At 42.7% G+C, this 21,182-nt stretch overlaps 1 protein-coding gene and 1 long non-coding RNA gene across 7 annotated transcripts in view; one reads left to right on the top strand and one right to left on the bottom strand.

The window, feature by feature from the left end:
* CLSTN2 (calsyntenin 2) overlaps window positions 1–21,182 on the top strand; it is a 713,200-nt gene that overhangs the window by 653,653 nt on the left and 38,365 nt on the right. For all 5 annotated transcript variants that reach the window (XM_045031410.1, XM_045031411.1, XM_045031412.1 and 2 more), the window contains one exon: window positions 7,225–7,387. In XM_045031410.1, the coding sequence (XP_044887345.1) occupies window positions 7,225–7,387 (163 nt within the window). The remainder of the gene's footprint in view (window positions 1–7,224; window positions 7,388–21,182) is intronic.
* LOC123377988 overlaps window positions 1–21,182 on the bottom strand; it is a 72,811-nt gene that overhangs the window by 10,456 nt on the left and 41,173 nt on the right. The window lies entirely within an intron of this gene.

Raw genomic sequence — 21,182 nt, forward strand, 5'->3', positions numbered from 1 at the left:
TGCAGAGAAGACTCCAGAGAAACCTGCAGCCCAGACTTCAGAGAAACCTCCAGCCAAGAGCCCTTCAAAAAGTTCTGGAAACTCAAAGCATATGCGATTTTATGTTGATCTGAATGCAGTTTACCAAATAAATACATTGATGTTGCTACATTAGTCATCTATAATTCATTTAGTACAAAAATCTGGGTTATTGTGGTGAAAATAGTGTATCAAGCCTTGGTTCAGCAACCAATCCCAGCTTTATACCATTGATTCCTATGGGAAAAGCGGTTTCAACTTACAATGTTTCGTCTTACAATGCAATTCTAAGGAACGAATTGTGCCATAAATCCCAGGATGCCCTATCCTGGAAATTCCCATACAAATGAATTACTGGGGGAGGCATGACTGACTGACCATATAAGGGAACAGAGATACTAACCAAACACAAAGTGCTGTCAAATGCACAAAGTAAACATCTTTCAAAAAGGGATCATTTTCCATCTCTGCCTCACTTCCTTGGCAGTAATTTTAGGAATAGTAGGGTTAAAAAAAAAAAAAAGCAAAGTGGGTGTCCCTTAAACTGATTTTCCACAAGGATGCTGCAGAGTGTGTGTGTGTGTGTGTGTGTAGAGGTGGGTTGCATTTTAAGGACGATGAATGCAGCCAGGGGCGACTCTGTGTTTTGCTGCCCCAAGCACGGCAGGCAGGCAGCTTTTGGCGGCGTGCCTGCTGGCGGTCCGCTGGTCACACGGATTCGGCAGCGCACCTGCGGGAGGTCCGCCAGTGCCGCGCCATCAGCGTCCCTGCCACCGAATTGCTGCCGAAACCATGGGATCAGCGGACCTCCCGCAGGTGCGCTGCCGAAAGCCGCCTGCCTGCCACCCTCACAGCGACCGGCAGGCCGCCCCCCGCGGCTTGCCACCCCAGGCACATGCTTGCTGTGCTGGTGCCTGGAGCTGCCCCTGAATGCAGCAGTTACTAGGGAAGAGGAGATAAATGGCTTTTATTGAATGAAAGAGAAAAACATCAGTTTAAAGTGACAGAGGGGTAGCCGTGTTAGTCTGCATCTGTAAAAAGCGACAGAGTGACACCTTATAGACTAACAGACATATTAGAGCATAAGCTTTCGTGGGTGAATACCCACTTTGTCAGATGCACGTAGTGGAAATTTCCAGAGGCAGGTATAAATATGCAGGCAAGAATCAGTCTAGACATAACGAGGTTAGTTCAATCAGGGAGGATGAGGCCCTCTTCTAGCAGCTGAGGTGTGAACAGCAAGGGAGGAGAAACTGCTTTTGTAGTTGGCTAGCCATTCACAGTCTTTGTTTAATCCTGAGCTGATGGTATCAAGGTTGCAGATGAACTGAAGCTTAGCAGTTTCTCTTTGAAGTCTGGTCCTGAAGTTTTTTGCTGCAGGATGGCTACCTTTAAATCTGTTATTGTTTGTCCAGGGAGATTGAAGTGTTCTCCTACAGGTTTTTGTATATTGCCATTCGTAATATCTGATTTGTGTCCATTTATCCTTTTATGTAGGGACTGTCCAGTTTGGCCGATATACATGGCAGAGGGACATTGCTGGCACATGATGGTGTATATTACATTGGTGGACATGCAGGTGAATGAACCGGTGATGTTGTGGCTCATCTTGTTAGGTCCTGTAATGGTGTCGCTGGTGTAGATATGTGGGCAGAGTTGGCATTGAGGTTTGTTGCATGGATTGGTTCCTGAGTTAGAGTTACTATGGTGCGGTGTGTGGTTGCTGTGAGAATATGCTTAAGGTTGGCAGGTTGTCTGTGGGCGAGGACTGGTCTCCCTCCCAAGGCCTGTGAAAGCGAGGGATCATTGTCCAGGATGGGTTGTAGATCACTGATGATGCGTTGGAGAGGTTTTAGCTGAGGACTGTAGGTGATGGCCAGTGGAGTTCTGTTGGTTTCTTTCTTGGGCTTGTCTTGCAGCAGGAGGCTTCTGGGTACACTTCTGGCTCTGTTGATTTGTTTCCTTATGTCCTCGTGCGGGTATCGTAGTTCTGAGAATGCTTGGTGATGATCTTGTAGGTGTTGGTCTCTGTCTGAGGGGTTGGAGCAAATGCAGTTGTACCTCAGCGCTTGGCTGTAGACGATGGATCGTGTGGTGTGTCCAGGATGGAAGCTGGAGGCATGAAGGTAGGCATAGCGGTCGGTGGGTTTTCGGTATAGGGTGGTGTTAACGTGACCGTCACTTATTTGTACCATGGTGTCTAGGAAGTGGACCTCCCGTGTAGATTGGTCCAGACTGAGGTTGATGGTGGGATGGAAGCTGTTGAAATTGTGGTGGAATTCTTCCAGAGTCTCCATCCCATGGGTCCAGATGATGAAGATGTCATCAATGTAGCGTAGGTAGAGAAGGGGCGTGAGTGGACAAGAGCTGAGGAAATGTTGTTCCAGGTCAGCTTCCTCAGCTCTCTATTATATAAAATGCATCCTGATGGTTATAAATACCATTGAGCCTCCAAGCTGATTATTTAGCTGGGATTTGATTAATGAACTGGAGAGGCATGATAAAGTGATTAGACCACCCTGGCCACCCAGCAGTCTTTTAAAGTCAAGTTTGCTCATCTGTAATATCTCACTAGGATAGCTTTATAAATTAGGGTATTAAAAAAATTCTTACCAGATCTGATTAAAAAATCTTGATTTGCCAAACCAATATATTTCGTCATTTTACTTTAACGGCTTCATTGTAGTGGTTGCATTATGTTCTGTTGCCACAGTAGAATGCATGTAGGAAAACATATTGGCTTCAACAGGTTCAGAAAAGGTGTCTGAAATGGCTACACAACAAATTACATGCTGCCATTATTTATTTCATCATTTTATTTCTTGAAACATGGCCACGCATGAAATACCCACTGCAGCTGCTCTCTGAGTGATTGGAATTAAGTCCTGTTGTCTTGGATAATTCCATTAGCTTCTTCTGGCATAACCACTTCTATAAAGGACCCAGAGCAAGTTATTAGGTGCCTGAAGGTGCAAATATGTGCGTAGTAGGATTTTCAAAAGCACCTAGGCATGTAACTACCATTGAAATAATACAGGAGTTAGGCACCTAACCTGCTCGGATGTTTTTGAAAATTCCACTAAGCACCAACCTGCTTATGTAGTTGGATTTTTACAGGTATTTAAACACATTTAAATACCTGTAAAAATCTGGCCCTAGGCTCTTAAATTTGTTAGTGCAATGAATGGATGCATCTGATGATGCTGTGATTTGTCCAGGCTATATAAAATACGCTATCTAATGTTCTGAAATGTAGGTAGGTGGTTGTGACATTCCCCAGGGCACAGTCTGTACTATTCAAGTACAGTGTTCCCTTAACTCTCTAGCATGGGGTGCCTTTTACACTGCTTTGCTGTCAGAACATCCACTGCTGGTCTGCTCGCACAACCTTCAGCATGCAAATTCACTCCCAGCTAAACCCACAAGCACTCTGACCAGTCATTCCTCAATTACATACAGGGAGACACCTGCAAATTCTTAGTCCCAGCCTTCTTCCCCAAAAATGTGTGTCTTATATTGTCCAGCACACTACAGAACAATGAAAGCACATAGAAAGTCCATCATTTCATCAAAGGAAAATGATATATGCTCCAACCTTGTTATCCCAAATAGAGTTTCCCACACACTTCAATCCAAGCACACTAGTTAAGATAAAACAATAAGAAAAGTTTATTAACTACAGAAAGATAGATTTTAAGTAATTACAAATGGTGATACATAAAAGTTAGGATTGGCTACCAAAGAAAATAGGTGTTAATTTGCATATTACCCTTAATTTAACAAGCTAAGTGAACGTAAAAGCAAAGATTTTGTCTCACCATACACTGCTGTAAATTTCACAGGCTGGGTATCCTTCCAGCCTGGGATCACTCCCTCTTAATTCAGCATTTGAGAGATGAGCAGAGAATTGGGAGGAGAAGAGGTGAAATGGAGGACACTGTCTCTCTCTTAGACCACCCTCCTCTCTTTGAGGATTACCACCAACTGGGGTGCAGGCAACAAGTAGTCTCTTGTGGATGTGATGGTTGAAATGTAAATTTCTTGTTTAAACCTTGTTGCTGACAAAGGGATATTTAAGCCAATAATAGCTCTTTAACACCTGGCAGGGTGCTAGTGTATCTTAGTCTCTGAAAAAACTGGTTTGTGCCTGCTTGTCTTGACCTTGGAGCATGTTATGACAATGATACATAGTAGAATCTAATAACTCCTCATACAATGTTGATACACACATTTTAACAGGATAATGATGTTCAGCAGATTATGGCTTTTCAAATGATATCTCATAAGGCATACTTTTAACAAAATTTATCGTAGTCTTGTAAAAGTGGTGACCATAATAGTGGTGCTTGCCAAAGTAGTAGCATTTAAATGGCCCTCAAAAAGGGTGTGTGGGTGTTTCTTGAGTTCTTCACAGCCAATGTGGCACATGTCAGTTTTAGGCTCACAACAGAATGCAGCAGAAATAAAATTAGCCATAAAACTCAGTGACTGATGTAGTCCAGAGACTAAAAAGTGTTTTAAAAAAAAAAGTGGTGTCTTTGTTTCGTTTGGAAACGTAAGAAACATTCATATTGTGCTAAACTGCTATAAACTTCTTTTGACCGAATTCTATGCAAGCGCATTCACTTCTGTGAGCCCATTTGACCTTTCTGCCTCGTCCACCCCAGTCTAGCACATTGTCAAGTTTGTAATCCTAGGAGGCTTTCTCCGCTGTGATTTCCCACTGAAGTGAGAATGACACAATTCTAAGTTGAGAGCATGAGTGTGAGGCATGCTGGGCCCCATTGTCATTTCATGGCTATTTTATACGGTCATAACTTCGTTGCTCTCAATGGAATTACTCCTGCTTTGTAATGGTGTGAGATTGGAATCAAAGACACAAAATACATAGACTACCAAAGTGTATACTTTGTATTCGAGTACAAATTTAGGATCAGAGCTGGTTACACTCCTGTTAGCGTAGTGAAGAAGCAGATGCGGTTACTTAGGCCATGATTTCTTTTAACTATTATTTTTAATACCTTAGGGGTAAAGGACTAACACATCATATGGTCTATAAATTTCCCTATAGACATGTTATTTTGTACATGACGGACACCTACATATTTCTCTGAAGAATCCAATACTGATCAGACCCAGGGAACTAGATTAAGTGGAATCATATCCTGGTTCAGCACAGTGATTTAATCTCGTGTTCCTGTATAATTATCTGATTGTTCAGTCAATTGAGCAATCCAACTAGCTGCATGTTCACAGGTTGTTATAATATACCACAAGGGTTCCCCAGAGTGTTTGTCTTTATCATTTTAAAATGTCTTTGTTCTTTGTTTGGATATAGCAAGGAGTGCTCATCTGCAGTGGTACTTGATATCTCCCAAAGAGTATTGTTTATAACAGCAAAAAGAGGCACCTATGGGGAGCCCTCAGAAATTTGTAGACTATAACCTCTGAGGCTTGTGTCATGTGTTGACAGTATCTCATATCCAGCCACATCAATAATTTTCTTTTATGTAACGAGATAGACATGTGTAGGTCTGAATGCATCACAATTAGTTCAGGAATCTTGAACCGCTGCTTTTCCTTGAAGGGGCAGACTGAATAATCCTATTTGTTGTTGCTGTTTGTTCAAAAGAGTTTTCAGTTTTCCAATTTATTTACTTTCAATTTTGGTTTTAGTTCATTTAACCTTCAGAAAACATTTGTGCTCTATATTGCTCAGGAAAGGAAGGCTTCAGCAGCATGTTGCTGCGTTTATCTCTTGCCGTTTGGCCAGGATGTCTGCAATAATAAATGTATCCATTTGAAATGGAAGTGATTAAGCTCTTGTTGAAATGTCTTCTGGAACAAAACATTAGCTTTTCTTTCAAAGGGCAGATATTGCTACAGATACCATTTAACCCAACTGAGGACAAAGTTGTTACCCTTTAACATCACTTACCTTTCTGCTCGCCTCAGGAAAACAGGGACAATATCTGCATTCAAGTGTTTCACTTCCTTAAAACATGAAAACAATTATCTGTACAGACTTCAAAGTTGCAAGTGATGACTGAACCTGTTTCATCTTTAAAAACACATTTTTACACTCACTTTATTGTGAGTTATGCCTTTGAACTTGAAAATCTGAAAGATTTCATGAAGGGATCGGGGAGCTAGGAATGCAATGGGGTTTGCATAGACTTTCATATCTGGAGGCCTGTTTCAAATCTGTATTTTTGTTACAAGTGCAAATGGGTGTGGTAGTATCATTTTAACCTCGTCCATCTCACAAATGATCACACAGGATTTGGCATGGCTGGCATTCTCTTCTCAAAAGAAGTAGAAATATGGAATTAATTGAGGGCACTGCCGTTCAAGTACATTGGCATAACAGAATAGGATCTCGCATTTGAAATAGCAGCTAAAATGTTGGCTGGGACTGAGTTGCATTGATAGATTTGCATGAGGAAACTTTCATGTTACCTGCCCAAACCAAGATTGAAAGCTCTTTGAGGCAGGGCCTATCTTTTTGTTCCATTTGTACCGTGCCTAGGACAATACCCTGAGGTCCTTAGGCACCGAGGCAATGCAATTTATATTAATAAATAATAATGTTTGGGTCAAACAAGTGCTAATAATTCATCAACACCATGAGCAATAAATTCTTTCCTAATGTAAAGAAAAAAGGAATGTCTAGAATAATCATGGTTAGATACAAAAACCACTATTGAGCACTTTTATAGAGCCTTGTATTCTTGAAAGTCTGTACAAACATTAACTATTCTGATGTGTTAACTAATTAATCTGACTTAAGTAATGTAAGGATGCACAACAAGTGATAAACCCATTGAATTTTCACTCTGCTCTATCGCTTTAAAGAATGTTTTCTCAGAGGAATTTGTTTAAAATGTGTCACACATGTGTGCCAGTTGTGATATTTGTCAACATTGGTTTGACTTTTGTTAATTTCAGTGAGAGTTCTCCTCTTTGACCAGCCTGTGTAGAGATGTAACCACAGAGTTACAGGCTAAATACCATAGCATTGTGTCAAAAATGTATCCATGAAAATGTTAACATTGCTCTTTCCCAGCCTAAAGTGCAGTAATTGTTATCTGCTTCTGCCAGTAGAATTCCAGTTCTTGGAAATAACATGATCAAAAGAATATATTCTGCATGAAAATAGCAGCAGGACAAAGGGTCTAAAGATCTTTCATTTCTTTTATTATTCAGATTTGTGATAAAGAATGGCACTACTACGTCGTCAATGTTGAGTTTCCTGTGGTTACCTTATATATGGACGGCACGACATATGAGCCTTACCTTGTGACAAATGATTGGCCTATTCATCCATCACACATAGCCATGCAGCTAACTGTTGGTGCTTGCTGGCAAGGTAACACAATCAAGGGTGCATAAACTGAGAGAAAGTATTTAAAACCCATTTAAAGAGTGTTTATTTTTTTTCCCTGTCGGCTCTCTCACGTGAAGTGCACCAAGAATAATTTTTTTTAAGGAATTGTGGGGCTGACGGGAGCTGATTCTGCTTTCACTTGCACTGGTATAAAACAGAAGAAACACCACTGAAATCAATGAAGTTCCACAGTGGCAAAAGTAGTGGAACTGAGAGCAGAAGCAGGCCCTATATTTCCATTGTCCAGTAATGTACTTGGCTTGCATTGTGCATGTACTGAGATGAGGCTAATCTTCATTACCTTTTGTCTTGAGTTCTCTAACCTCCTTCTTTTTTGTCTCCAGCTTCAAGCCCATCCAGATATTGTTCATGTCCTCAAAACCCTACACAGCTTGCCCTGCTTATATATTAGCCTTACTTGCCTCCTGCTCCCCTTCTTATGCCGTGAATTCTTCCCAGTCCTCCTTCCTGTCCTTTTGCCACTTGTACTTCTGTCTCTTATTTCACATTTTTTTTCATGCACTAGGAACTTCCTCCATCAGATTTCCTCTAAATTTCCCTTCTTTCAGTTAGATTTCCATTGTTAACCTTCCCTCTGTTGCCGTCTACTCATACACAGGAACCTAACTTTAAAAAAACCAGAAAACCAAAAACAACTTCCTAATATGAAATAGAACAATGTGTACAATTTGCTCAACATAGGGAAAAATACTTTCCCAAGGGATGTATTCCCTTTCTGTTGTTAAATGTTTTCTCTCTCCTGTTACCCAGGGTTTTTTTAACCCAAAGCAATGGTAACATAACTGTTTTTGTTTTTATTTTATTTTTTTTTATTTTAAGGTGGTGTTAGGAATAAATCAATGGGGACACAACTTCTTTGTTTAATAAATAATTAATGCTAACCAGAGTGCTTTTACATAAAACTACTTTTTTATTAGGCTTTAAGTAAACATGCATATATGCTATAGCAATAGGTTTAGAGCACCCCAAACATTATAGTTACCCACAGTTTGAGATAGTCTCGAGTAATTACCAGCCAGTCTTCGGGGGCCCTCCTTCTGTCCAGCTGATGGGGAGTTTAGGTGTTAACTCCTTGCCCAAAGAAAAGCTTTTTTGGACTGCTCCAAAGTGTGTGTGTGTGTGTTTTATAGCTAATTTAAATAAAGCACATAATTTATAATAATTTTAGTGTGTTATTATAGCCACCTCTAGTGGGTTACCAATTTTTTTAATTTAGGAAATTTCATGGTTTTTTTTAATTATTAAAGCATTTTTAGTATTTTTAGTTATAACAATAACAAAATGTATATGACAAGGGCACTTAAAACCAAGATCGGCTGTTTAAACATTCTTTTATTTTTATGGTATATTAACTTTTTGTTTTCTTTTTATTTATTTATTTCAATTAGCAAACTGCATTTATGTAGCTGTTTGGCCTTGCCTTTTAGAGCCCTAAAATTATTTCTAGCTATCTGGTATTTGGTCTTTAGCTAGTAGTGGTTAAACACACAAAAATGGCTGACTGTAGTGTCAAGTTAGGGGCATAACTCCCACCTCCTCGTATATCCACCTTACTAGCTTGGTCTCTTGTCATTTACTATATGTTTTCAGTAAAGTCTGGGAGCATAACTCAACTCAACTTGCATCCATTCTTTCCTTGAGTGTATGGAATCTGCAAAGATCCAGTGAATTTAGGGTTTTTAAATAGGTATCAGTAATAAAGAATGATGTTGCATTTCCAAATACTTCCAGAATCCTTGATGAAGAAACTTTTTTTGGATGTTTGCACTCATCAGCAAGTAATCTTGGATCCTTCTTAGCAGGACTATTTAATATGTTTTTGTGCATCTCCTTAGTTGCATTTATCCTTTTTCAGTTCTCTCTTTTCAGTAGTTTCTACTATTACTTTGTCTCTTTCCCTACAATTCCATCCTTTGTGCTCATCAACAATATTAAATGTTAACAGTTCTGGAAAATGAAATCCTATGTTTATCCACAGAAGAGATACTGTGTAGCAGGCATGCAGGGATCTTCACACTCCAACATCCATTGGTCCTGGGGGGAATTCTGTGCCAAAAAAACCAAAATTCTGCACCAAAAATGCAAAAGTCTGCAAAATCCTACATATTTAATTTGTCAAAATAATGCAATATAATCACACCAGTTTCACTTATTTTGGTAATTTACTTAAACTGCTATACAGAAAAAAAAATCACAATAACTGTTCAGCATTTGCTAAATACATGAAAGTTAAATTACAAATACTTGGTAACCAATATCCTCCATTTCAGTTACACTCTTGGATTTTCATTTAAATTACATTACTTTTCTTTTGTTTGGTGTTCTGTAAAGTGGAATGTTGTTTAAATTGCTCAGACTTTCACACATGAAAGTCATACAGTTTTGCTAAACATTGTCCTGCATTTTTTTTTAAATGGATAAGTAAAATAGATCCTGCGCTGTAATCTAACCCCATTGTGCCTCTGTGGCACAGGAAAAAAAGGCAGAAAGCACATAAACCTTCCTAGCTGAGGATTCCATTATTGTCATTTACAATAAGGCTCCTTTACACCTCTCTGGAAAGGTAAAGGAGCCTTAATTGACTAAGAATGGGAACAATTAACTAACAACGGGAACATTAGCAGCCTGCCTGCTTAGTTGTTACATTTCTGCTCTGCCTTAGGGACAGAGCCTGTTTCACACAGCCCTTTGCCTCCAAGCTTGGGATGCAGCAACAGTGAGCAAGAGAGACAGAGGGCTTGGCTACACTTACAAGTTGCAGCGCTGGGAGTTACAGCGCTGGTCATGCAGCTGTGGAAGGGCCAGCGCTGGAGTGTGGCCACACTGACAGCTACCAGCGCTGCAGTGTGGCCACACTTGCAGCACTTTCCAGCGCTGTATTGAGAGGTGCATTGTGGGCAGCTATCCCACAGAGCACCTCGTCCCGTTTTGGCGCCGTTTTGGCGCTGAGTTAATTGTGGGAAGGTGGAAGGAAGTGTGCGGGTCATTCCGCTTCCTGTCTTGCCAGCGCCCCGTGGTGCATCGCTTCACATCCCCAGCAATTCACTCTTTCCAGTCAGCGTTTGGCGCCAATTATGTGAGTGTCTTTCTGTTTACTCTCTGTGTGAATCGCGATTCTGTGGCAAATGGAGCCCGATCTGCTGATGACTCTGCCTGATGAGTGTCACCACACAACACGTTTGGCAGTCCAGCTATTCCTTCAGCTCCAAAGTGACAGTGAGGATTCCGACGTATGCATATCAATATGGATTTGCCTGCCCGCGTGTGACACTAAAGTGCTTGCGGCAGTTTACTGAAATGCTCAGCACCGTTGAACGCCGCTTTTTGGCTCGGAAACAAGCACTGAGTGGTGGGATCACATCGTCCATGGGAAGTCTGGGATGATGAGCAGTGGCTGGGGGGGGCAGAACTTTCGTATGAGAAAAGCCACTTTCATGGGACTGTGTGCTGAGCTCGCCCCCACTCTGCGGTCGCAAAAAGAACACAAGATTTGAGAGCTGCCCTGACGGTGGAAAAGCGAGTGGCTATTGCAATCTGGAAGCAGGCAACTCCAGACAGCTACCGGTCGGCTCTCGGTGAAACCATTTTGGTGTGGGAAGGGGTAGTCGACCGTTGGGAATCGTTTTGATGCAAGTTTGCAAGGCAATTAATCGCATCCTGCTAAGAAAGACCGTGACTCTGTGGGAGCGTGCAGGACATTGGTGGATGGCTTTGCACACATGGGTTTCCCTAACTGTGGAGGGGCGATAGATGGGAACGCATATTCCTATTCTGGCCCCCCCCCACTCTGGCATCAAGTACGTTAATACGGAAGGGGTATTTCTCTATGGATCTCCAGGCGCTTTGTGGATCACCGCGGGGCGTTTCACATTGACATTTACACAGGCTGGCCTGGAAAGGTGCAAGAATGCACGCAATCTTTCGGAACAGTGGCCTGTTCAGGAAGATGCCAGGCAGGGACTTTTTTCCCAACAGGAAGATCACAGTAGGGGAAGTCGAAATGCCCACTGTGATCCTTGGAGACACCGCGTCACCCGTTACTGCCTTGGCTCATGAAACCCTATAGCAGGAAGCTTGACAGGAGCAAGGACCGGTTCAACTACAGGCTGAGCCGGTGCAGAATGACTGTGGAGTTGTGCTTTTGGGCGTTTAAAAGCCCGCTGGCGTTTGCTTGTATGGGAAGCTAGACTTGGGGAAACGCAGCATCCCCGCGGTTATATGCGCTTGCTGTACCCTCTCCATAATATTTGTGAAGGGAAGGGTGAAAACATTCAGTGAGGCATGGACCACCGAGGGTTCAAGTCCTGGAGGCTGAATATGCTCAGCCAGAGAGCAGGGCTAATAGAGAGGCCCAGCACAGGGCTACAAGATTAGGGATGCCTTGAGGAAGAATTTGAGGCTGAAAGCCAACAATAATGTTTGCTGCCTTGCATGGAGTGAAATTGCACTGCTTACACTGTTATTCTATTATCCATAATAATAATATGATTTGCAGTGCCTCTTTCTTTACTGGGCTAAGGTATCTTTCACTATCTGCCTATAATAAAGACGTTTTCAAAGCCAAGAATTGTTTTATTGAAAAGAAAAAAACTTCCTTGACAGACAGACCAGACACACAACATTTCATGAACACAAAAGGGCATGGGTGTGGGTTGGTGAACTGTACAGTCACAAGTTTGCATATGCCCTGTCTGGATTGCTGTTTTAAATTGGAATCCTGCACTTCAGGGTTCATATACTGCATGGTGATGGGGGTTGAATGCAGAGGTAAGGGTGGTGGTAGGTATCAGGGCTGGTTGGGGAACATACAGTGTTGGAGGCAGCTGGTGGTGGTAAGAACCTGGATGCTGGGGAAAGGTGGTTTGAGCTGACATTGGGGCACAAGCACAAAGGACGGGCGGGTGGGGGAGTAGCACGGTAGATGCTCCTGCTTGCATGGAAACGAGTGACTCTATAGACTCCCCGCTTGGCGCTCCAGAGGATGCTTAGCAGCCGCTCCGAGGGTTTTCCTCTTGGCCACTGCATTTATCTTGCGTGTCCTGCTTTCTTTCTCTCGACAATAACCTTCAAGTCCCCACCCACCCCCCCCCCCCCCCCCCCCCCCCCTTTTTTTACTCTCCCCCCTCCCCCCCCCCCCCCCCACGGAGCAGACTGATTAAGAACAGTTTTCAGCATGTCTTCTTTGCTCTTTCGGGATTTTTTCTCAAATATTTTTTGAAGCCTCTGTGATGTTGAACATCTGGGCAGTCCAGTAGTCCAAGGTCACTGTAGAAACAGAAATGAACAACATTTAACACGGGCAGCCATTGTATCCACTATCTCCAGACATGAATTGTTACAACACTGAGGGAGTGAGTTCTTATTTAAGCATTCTTTTACCCCACACGCATAACACTACAGAAGCCACGACATGGTGATGACAGTGCTTATATGGGGAGAAGTGGGGCTTGGGTGTAAGAGGGGAGCTGGTTGCTTCGGTAATCTGGAGTGCTAGAGTGGGTTGAGTGAAATGCAGATGCAGGGGTGATCTTATCTCCCTATCTCTTCACTAAAGAGTCTCCCAACATTTTTTCACAGGACTTAATCCTGGAAGATGTTTCCCTACTGCGAGTCACTAGGGAACAGCGGGGGGCTCTTTAGAGCAATGTGGATTCCGCCCGGGACCCTATGCGGCTTGCCTGTGTTCAGAAATGGTCCCCCCACCACTGGCAAAGAGTGGCGCGGACGACGCGCTTCGGACGCGTCACCCGTCACTGGGACACAAGGGACACAGTGGCTCTGCCTATAAACCTGCCCAGGCCATATTGCCCACGCTCTGGATGGAAGCTTTTGCTGAGAATAACAGGGAGGCAGATTACCGCGACGTGATAGACCACATCAACGGGCTATTCCACATCTAAGGCTGGCATGCATGCATGCCATAACCCAAACCCCTCCTGCTCCAGAAACATTTCACCCAGAAAAATAAAAGCCAGCTTACCGGTAACGCGCGTCTCACGCTCCTCTGCTTGTCCTTCTGCAACTGCTGTCTGCTGCGATTGGGTGCTTTTCGCTCCTGGCTTGAGAAGAGCTCCTGGCTGCATGCCTCCAGGGAATCTGCGGTATCTTCTTCTCCCCATGCCATGCAGGTCTTTCACTCGCGTTTCTTCTTCTTCTTCTCCGCCCCCACACCTATTCTTTCAATCCACGCCTTCCGCCGCTCTTCAGCCTCCGCTCTTCTTCTTCGTCCGTCCTGCCTCCCTTCCCCTCTTCTTCTTCCAGTCCTGCTCTTCAGAAAGTGTCCATATCGTTATCCTGGGAGTGGCTAGTGGGGTCACCCCCAAGTAACTCATCATCCATCTCCCTGTAAAAACGGCAGGTCGTGGGAGCAGTTCTTCTCTTCCGGATCGTCGAATTTCCTTTCCTCCCTCTCGGGCCTTATGTAATCAGGCACTCCGAAGCTCTTTAATTTTCTTTCTCTCTTCTCCTGCATTGTAACTGCGACCCGAACATGGCCCCGATCTTTCCAGCATGGCCCTTGATATCTGCTCCAAGAGATATCGTAATTCCTATGGCCCGGAGGCGCAGCTTGTGCCTGAACAGAATGCCTTTCAACTCTTCCAAAACACTGATTGAGGCCTGTCTCTTCAAATTCACACAGTGCCCATGCTGGGGCCTTCGTTTGCCGCGTGGAGGCATGTCACGCCAGTAACAGATTAAAACTGATTGCAACTCCACACCTGCTGCAGCAAAACAGGAAGGAGATTTTTAAATTTCCGGTCGGGGCATTTACAGTGGGCGGGTTCAACCTGAGCCAAGAGCAGTAGAGTGCAAACTGATGTGCAGAGTGGCTGAACAGGAATTTCACGTGGGATACCTCCGCCTTATTCCTGGAGGACCAGGTAAAAGTGTCCATCGTATCCCTGGGTGAGTGTCCACCAAACCATGCATGCTCGGGTCAAGCGCTGGATCACCAGCGCTGCACTCCTTATACCCCTGCCCGGGATGGGTTTTTCAGCCAGCACGCTGCAACCAGGGAGTTGCAGCGCTCGGCTGGTTGTGCCCTGCAAGTTGTGGACAGGAAGGAGTGGGTGTCTGCATATGCAAACAGCAGAGCTGAAAAGCCTCCACACGCAGCTCACCTGCTGCAACTTGTAAGTGTAGCCAAGCCCAGAGTTAGTATCTCTCACTTGTTCGCATGCAGGCACAGACCCAGCCCCACCTCCTTAACATCGATGCCATCCCTCAACCTGTAGAATGCCTTCGGCATCATCAAGGAGGTGCAGAAATGCTACAAGATCCGGGAGACACAGGAGAAGGAGAAGGAGGGCATCACCAAGCAAGACTCGCTCATCATTAACCTAAACCAGAGCAACCCCAAGTTAAAGGACCTGTACATCCGGCCCAACATCACCCAGAAGAGGATGCGAGGCTCACTGGAGGCCCACGTCAATGGTTTCCGCTTCACCTCTGTGCGAGGAAACAAGGTCGACATTCTGTACAACAGCATCAAGCACGTGTTGTTCCAACCCTGTGATGGGGAGATGATCATTGTGCTGCATTTCCACCTCAAGAACGCCATCATGTTTGGGAAGAAGCGGCACACAAATGTGCAGTTCTACACCAAGGTGGGAGAGGTCACCACAGACCTGGGCAAGCACCAGCACATGCATGACCATGATGACCTCTATACCAAGCAGATGGAGCAGGAGATGAGGCAGTAGCTGAAAACGGCCTTTCTGCAGATTGAGGGAGGCACTCAGTCTCCCTCCTCTCCCCTTTGCTGCCAGCTGCTCCCAGCAGACATGCCCAGGCTGCCGGGAAGTGGCGTGTGTTCCCCACATATCTCTTGGCTCCCCCATTTTTCTGCGGAGGAGCCAAGAAATCTGCAGAAGATATGAATTCTGTGCCCTCGCAGGGGTGCAAAATTCCTCCAGAAGTAATCCATGTGTCTCAACCTATTTCCAGTTTGGCCACCTGTAGCAATGAGGATAGGTCAGTCTCCTGGCCATCTTGACTCCTTGTCTGAGATTGCTGGTAAGGGTGAAAATTAAAGTGCAATGTCATCATGGATTTTTGATAGAGATATTTGTCCAGCCTCCCAAAAGCTCTGTTGAGACCACAAAGTTATTTAACGTACATTAGACCACCATGCAGACAGCAAGTGGTAACAGTTTTCAGTTATTTCTGGCTTGGACTGGATTTTATCCAGTGCAGCTTGATGGCTCAGTGGATTGTAAGTGGAATAAAGAGGCACTCCATTTCCCACTGCCAATGTTCATCCTTTTGTTCAGTGAAGCACCTGCTAATATTATAAAGTCAACTGCTGCTTCTACTACACTTGTTAATGTTCACTTCAAGACCACATTATTGCTACTGTGAATGAACTAAGAATAATCCATTCATACCAATAACAAAAAATGCTTGACCTTCATGTAGTGCTTTTCATTTTCAAAGCATTTGGAAAACATAGTCTCATAGCAATGCGAGATGTACTTAAGAACAGATGGGAAAAGGCAGAGAAGTTGGTTCCTTGCTAAAGGCCACACAAGAGAATCCGTTGCAAGGGCAGAAATATAAATCAGAAATTCCTGACTCTCTAATCCAGGGTTCAGACCATCAGACAGTACTTCTTTCATTTGCCAGTATAGCAGCTTATTCTGTGGACTAAATTACACTCAGTTTTTCCCCTCCCCTTCCTTTTAACAACAGGAATTAGCAGCATCAGAACTCAAATCTTAATCTCTTGCCTCAAAAAGTATCAGTCACTCATCCTTTTCTGCTTTCCCTTTTGTAACGCCTGTCTTCTTATAGTTCTGTATGCATAGTAGCTATTCATCAAAGTTAAACTATTTTTGAAAGGTATCCAGGCCAACACAATCAGAATAACCTGAAGAAAAAAAAATCTAGTCCTTTCTCTTACTATATTGGCTTCTGTTTGCTGAGTGCCATAACTGAAATATATCCGTAGTTGTGTAAAAGAATGGCAATCTAAAAATTGAGTATAAGGAGAAGAAAAATTGCAGTTGATGGGCATAATAAAAATCAAGGACAAAAGTTTTTAATTTAATGTGTTAGCATTAACTGGAACATCTGTTTCTCATATGAAAGATTTGACATTTTCGATATGACGGATTTCATTTCTTGCCTGGAAAATGGGAGCTGTTCTTCCAAGTTTGTTCCAGTTTATAAAAGAGGGGAGTCTCTTTCAGCCACAGTTTTTTTTTCATCATCTACTTTGGGATCTATGTTGAGCTTGCTTAAAATTGAACCACCCACTTGCTTGCTAGTCTTGTCTTTTCTTGAGGCACATCATGTAGGATAGTGGTTCTCAACCAGGGTACGTATACCCGTAGGGGTAGGAAGAGGTCTTCCAGAGGGTATGTCAACTCATCCAGATATTTACCTAGCTTTACAACAGGCTACAGAAAAAGCACTAGAGAAGTCAGTACAAACTAAAATTTCATACAAACAATGACTTGTTTATACTGCTCTCTATATATACACACTGAAATGTAAGCACAATATTTATATTCCAGTTGATTTATTTTATAATTATATGTTTAAAATAAGAAAGTAAGACATTTTTCAGTAATAGTGTGCTGTGACACTTTTGTATTTTTGTGTCTGATTTTGAAGCAAGTAGATTTTAGGTGAGGTGAAACTTGGGGTATGCAAGACAAATCAGATTCTGAAAGGTGTACAGTAGGATCTGATGTAGGAGACTCAGACAGAGAGAGTTTTGCTCTTTGTCGTAAATATTTCCTGCTAATAATATTTCAGTTTCACAGTAATTCTTTCCCCCTGTTTTTATGGCATTGTTTATCACATCCATTCTGAGGAGTTAGGGGAGTTATTTGTCCTTACAGATACTCAGAGAATCTTCTTTCTCCCTTCAGTTATTCTGATGGAATACAGGAAGTGCCAAAGTTCCACTCTGGATTCTTCTTGAGTCTTGCTTCAAAAGCAGCTGTAGATCTTCTAAATTTATGCTCTCTTGGACTTACCATATGATAAAGTTAAGCTTGAGACTTTGACACATCAAGTGTCCTATCTGCACCAACAAGGTTACTTTAGATCAGATTTCCAGAGTTTGTATTCCTTTAGGTCTTCATGGGGATGGAAGACATGGATAGCCATCCATAATGGGCCAGACTGTGATTCTCATCTTACACCAGGTTAACTCTAACAAAACTCCAGTGACATCAGAGAAATTACTCCTGATTTACTAGAGTGTAAGTGAGAACGGGGTCCAACGCATCCTTGTAGTCTAAATGAATACTACTATATTCCCTGCTTTTGTCAGTCTTCAGGAAATTCATTTAATTTTGCATTCCAGTGAGAGAATCATGGGAGAATCATGAGTAATTTTAGTAGTTCTTTAAGAACCAGCACCTAAGTAGGGACTTTTATTCTCAGTAGAAGAATATTATCCTGCTCCCAAATAAAAACGCTTGTTCTTATTGCCATTACTGTCCAAGTTTTGTATGTGTTACTATTTAGCAATATTTTATAGAAATGCAGGACACTTTTTATTCTTCACTGAGTGGGGATCTCTTAGTACCTAAGTAAGGGCTTTTATTCTCAGTAGTTCACTTCCATGTTCGCTTTTCACTTTCTTCATCAGATACACAAATCTTTTGCAATGTACACCATCCAAATTTTGTTTTTATTATTGCCAAAGTGCACAGAGAAATTAAGTAAACTTCCATGTTATTTTTATGCCAGTCATTTTGTGTCCACATGCTTTTTTCCAGGATTCTTTTAATGGGTGCAATCATATCAACAGCTAAAAAAAGGTGGAAACCTGAAGTGCTCTGTATGAAGTCCTGACAAGTGTAATTGGATTTCTAACAAGATTTGATCCAGTTTCTACTGAGAATTTTTGCTGAATCCTTCTGAGCATTTGCAGTGAGAATTCATGCAAAATGATGAGTTCGCTACATTTTCCAAATGATGATGCTGTAGACCAGTGGTTCTCAAACTGTGGTCCACAAACCACCAGTGGCCCACGAGCTCCATTCAGGTGGTCCGTGGATAGTTCCCCCTAAGGTGAGCATCTGGGTGGCTGCACATGAGAATGAAAGGCCACCTACCTAATTAGTGGAGCCGTGCGGGCGTGGCTTCACTAATTAGGTGCCTGGACCCTGGAGAAGATGCACCTGTAAGGTGAGGTGGTGGCCTTGGATGGAATAGGTGTCAGGGTTCCCCACCACCACTCTGAACTATGGGGTATAGATATGGGGACCTGTAAGAAAGACCCCCTAAGCTTATATCCTACCAGCTTAGGTTAAAACTTGCCCAAGGCACAAATGGACAGTATTGTCACTGCCACTAACAAGTGATTTAAACAAAAATTCAGAGAAGGGGCACTTGGAGCCCTATCCTCCCAAAATACCCCCCAAGCTCCTTCACCCCTTTTCCTGAGGAGGCTTGAGAACAATATACCAACCAGTCGGTTAGCAATGTGAGAACAGACCAAACCCTTTATTTTTAGGACACTAAAATTAATTAGGTTCTTAAAAGAAGAACTTTATTATAAAGAAAAAAGAGTAAAAGAATCACACCTGCAAAATCAGGATGGAGGGTAACTTTAGAGGATAATTAAAAGATTTAAAACACAGAGGACTCCACTCTGGACTCAGCTTCACAGTTACAAAATCAGGAATAAAACTACCTCTTAGCATAGGGACAATTCATAAGCTAAAACAAAAGATAATCTAACGCATTTCCTTGCCTTCCTTACAATTTTTGTAATCTTAGATGGATTATTTTAGGTATCTTTTTAGATGTTGTCCCTGCCTGGTCTCTCTCTCCATCTGGAGAGGGAACAACAAAGACAGCACAAACAAAACCTCTCCTTCCCCTCTCCCCTCGATTTGAAAGTATCTCCTTTCCTCATTGGCCCTTCTGGTCATGTGCTAACTAGGTTATTTGAGCTTCTTAACCCTTTACAGGTAAAGCGATTTAGCACAGCTTCCCAGGAGGGATTTTACGTTACTCTTGTTTCTATGTTTATGACAAGGGTGTAGGTGGGAGGGGACAAGAAGAGGGGATGGGGGGAATTTGGGCTGTTCAGGGTTGTGGCGACCAGAGAAAGAGGCGACTTTCCCCAGCTCCAGGGCTGTGGCTATCAGGGAGAGACCTCCCGTCCTTCCCAACCCCAGCTAAGGGTCTGCCATGGCGGGAGAGAGAGGGCATATCTATTGCATTAGAAAGGTAAGACTACTGATATTAAAATATGAGTTGTGTGCTTTTATTTGTAGAACAAAAAAAAGTTAATTATTATTAAGGTTTTTATATATATATATAGCTCTTTTATCCAAAGTGCTTTACAATTGTTAGCTAATGGTACAAACAACATTTGGAAAGATCATTAAGTGATCCACTGAGACCTTGAGCAATTTTAAAGTGGTCCGTGAACCACTGCGTAGAGCATTAGTGTAGTTGCAAATATCTTTCCCATATCTTAAAGAGAATTACAAAGCAAAAACTAACCAGACAAATGGACCAAAAAAAGAAAAAAAACAAGAAACAAAAAAAACCCCACATTATTTTGTCCTTTCTGTCCCTCATGATGCTGTATGATGTACTGATGGTGGTCAGATATTATGGCAATGAGGACATTATAAGAGCATATATAGAGTAGAACATATAAAGATTCCCTTTATACTTTTATTTCCACCTGTCCAAAGTATAGTCAGAATTATTTGCAAATAAATAACTTCTTTGCAGCTATTTTTGTTGTTATGCAATTGAAAAGGGGCCACTTCTGACGCTCTTATTGGTGATGAATAGGGCCCTACTAAATTCACGGCTATCAAAAATGCATCATGGACCTTGAAATCTGGTCTCACATCATAAAATCTGTGTTTTGGTGTGCTTTTACTCTATACTATACAGATTTCATCAGGGAGACCAGTGTGCGATTACCCTATTCTATACAGTTTTCATGGGGGCCCTGACCCAAAAGGAAGTTGCAGGGGAGTCACAAGGTTATTTTAGGGAAGGGGTCAAAGTATTGCCACCCTTAGTTCTGCACTGATTTCAGAGCTGGGCAGCAGCAGCGCAGAAGTAAGGGTGGCAATAACATACCATGTTACCTTCGGCACTGCTACTGGTGGTGGCTCTGCCTTCGGAGCTGGGCTCCCAGCCAGCAGCTGCCCGGTCCAGCTGCTCAGCTCTGAAGGCAGCACCACTACCAGCAGCAGTACCACAATACCCCCCTACCCCAAAAAAATCCTTTTTGGGTCAGGACCAATTACAACACCGTGAAATTGACCAAAATGGGCTGTGAATTTAGTAGGGCCCTAGTGATGAGTAGTACCTTCCTTCTTAGGTAGGATCATTGATTTCAAGGAGAATATGCATGAAGTAAGGTACTACTCAATATAAAGGTAACTAAATTTGATCCTAACGATACATTGTGAATATGAGGGTGAATATGTTTTGATAATAATATACCTGTTCCTTAACTGATACATTTGTGTACTTGTAATAGCTTTCCCTGTGACCATTTAGGGAAGGGGATTAAACTCAATTGCAACTCTTCAAAAGGCTGTTCATGGATGAAGCCATGGTTTGATGAATTTTTGTCAAAGCTGTGACTTTGATCTAAGTGGTGGTGTTATTATTTTAAGTCTAAAGTGCTGTTACACTTTTAATGTTAAACGAAATCCATTTCACTTTTCTCACTGAGGGCAAGATTGACACCTCACAGGCTTTTACGGGCCCAAGGGAGACCTCAGTGGGGACCCCTGCTTCATCCAGGAAGGAG

The sequence above is a fragment of the Mauremys mutica genome, chromosome 9 (genome assembly GCF_020497125.1).
Source record: "Mauremys mutica isolate MM-2020 ecotype Southern chromosome 9, ASM2049712v1, whole genome shotgun sequence".
NCBI classification, from domain to species: Eukaryota; Metazoa; Chordata; order Testudines; family Geoemydidae; genus Mauremys; species Mauremys mutica.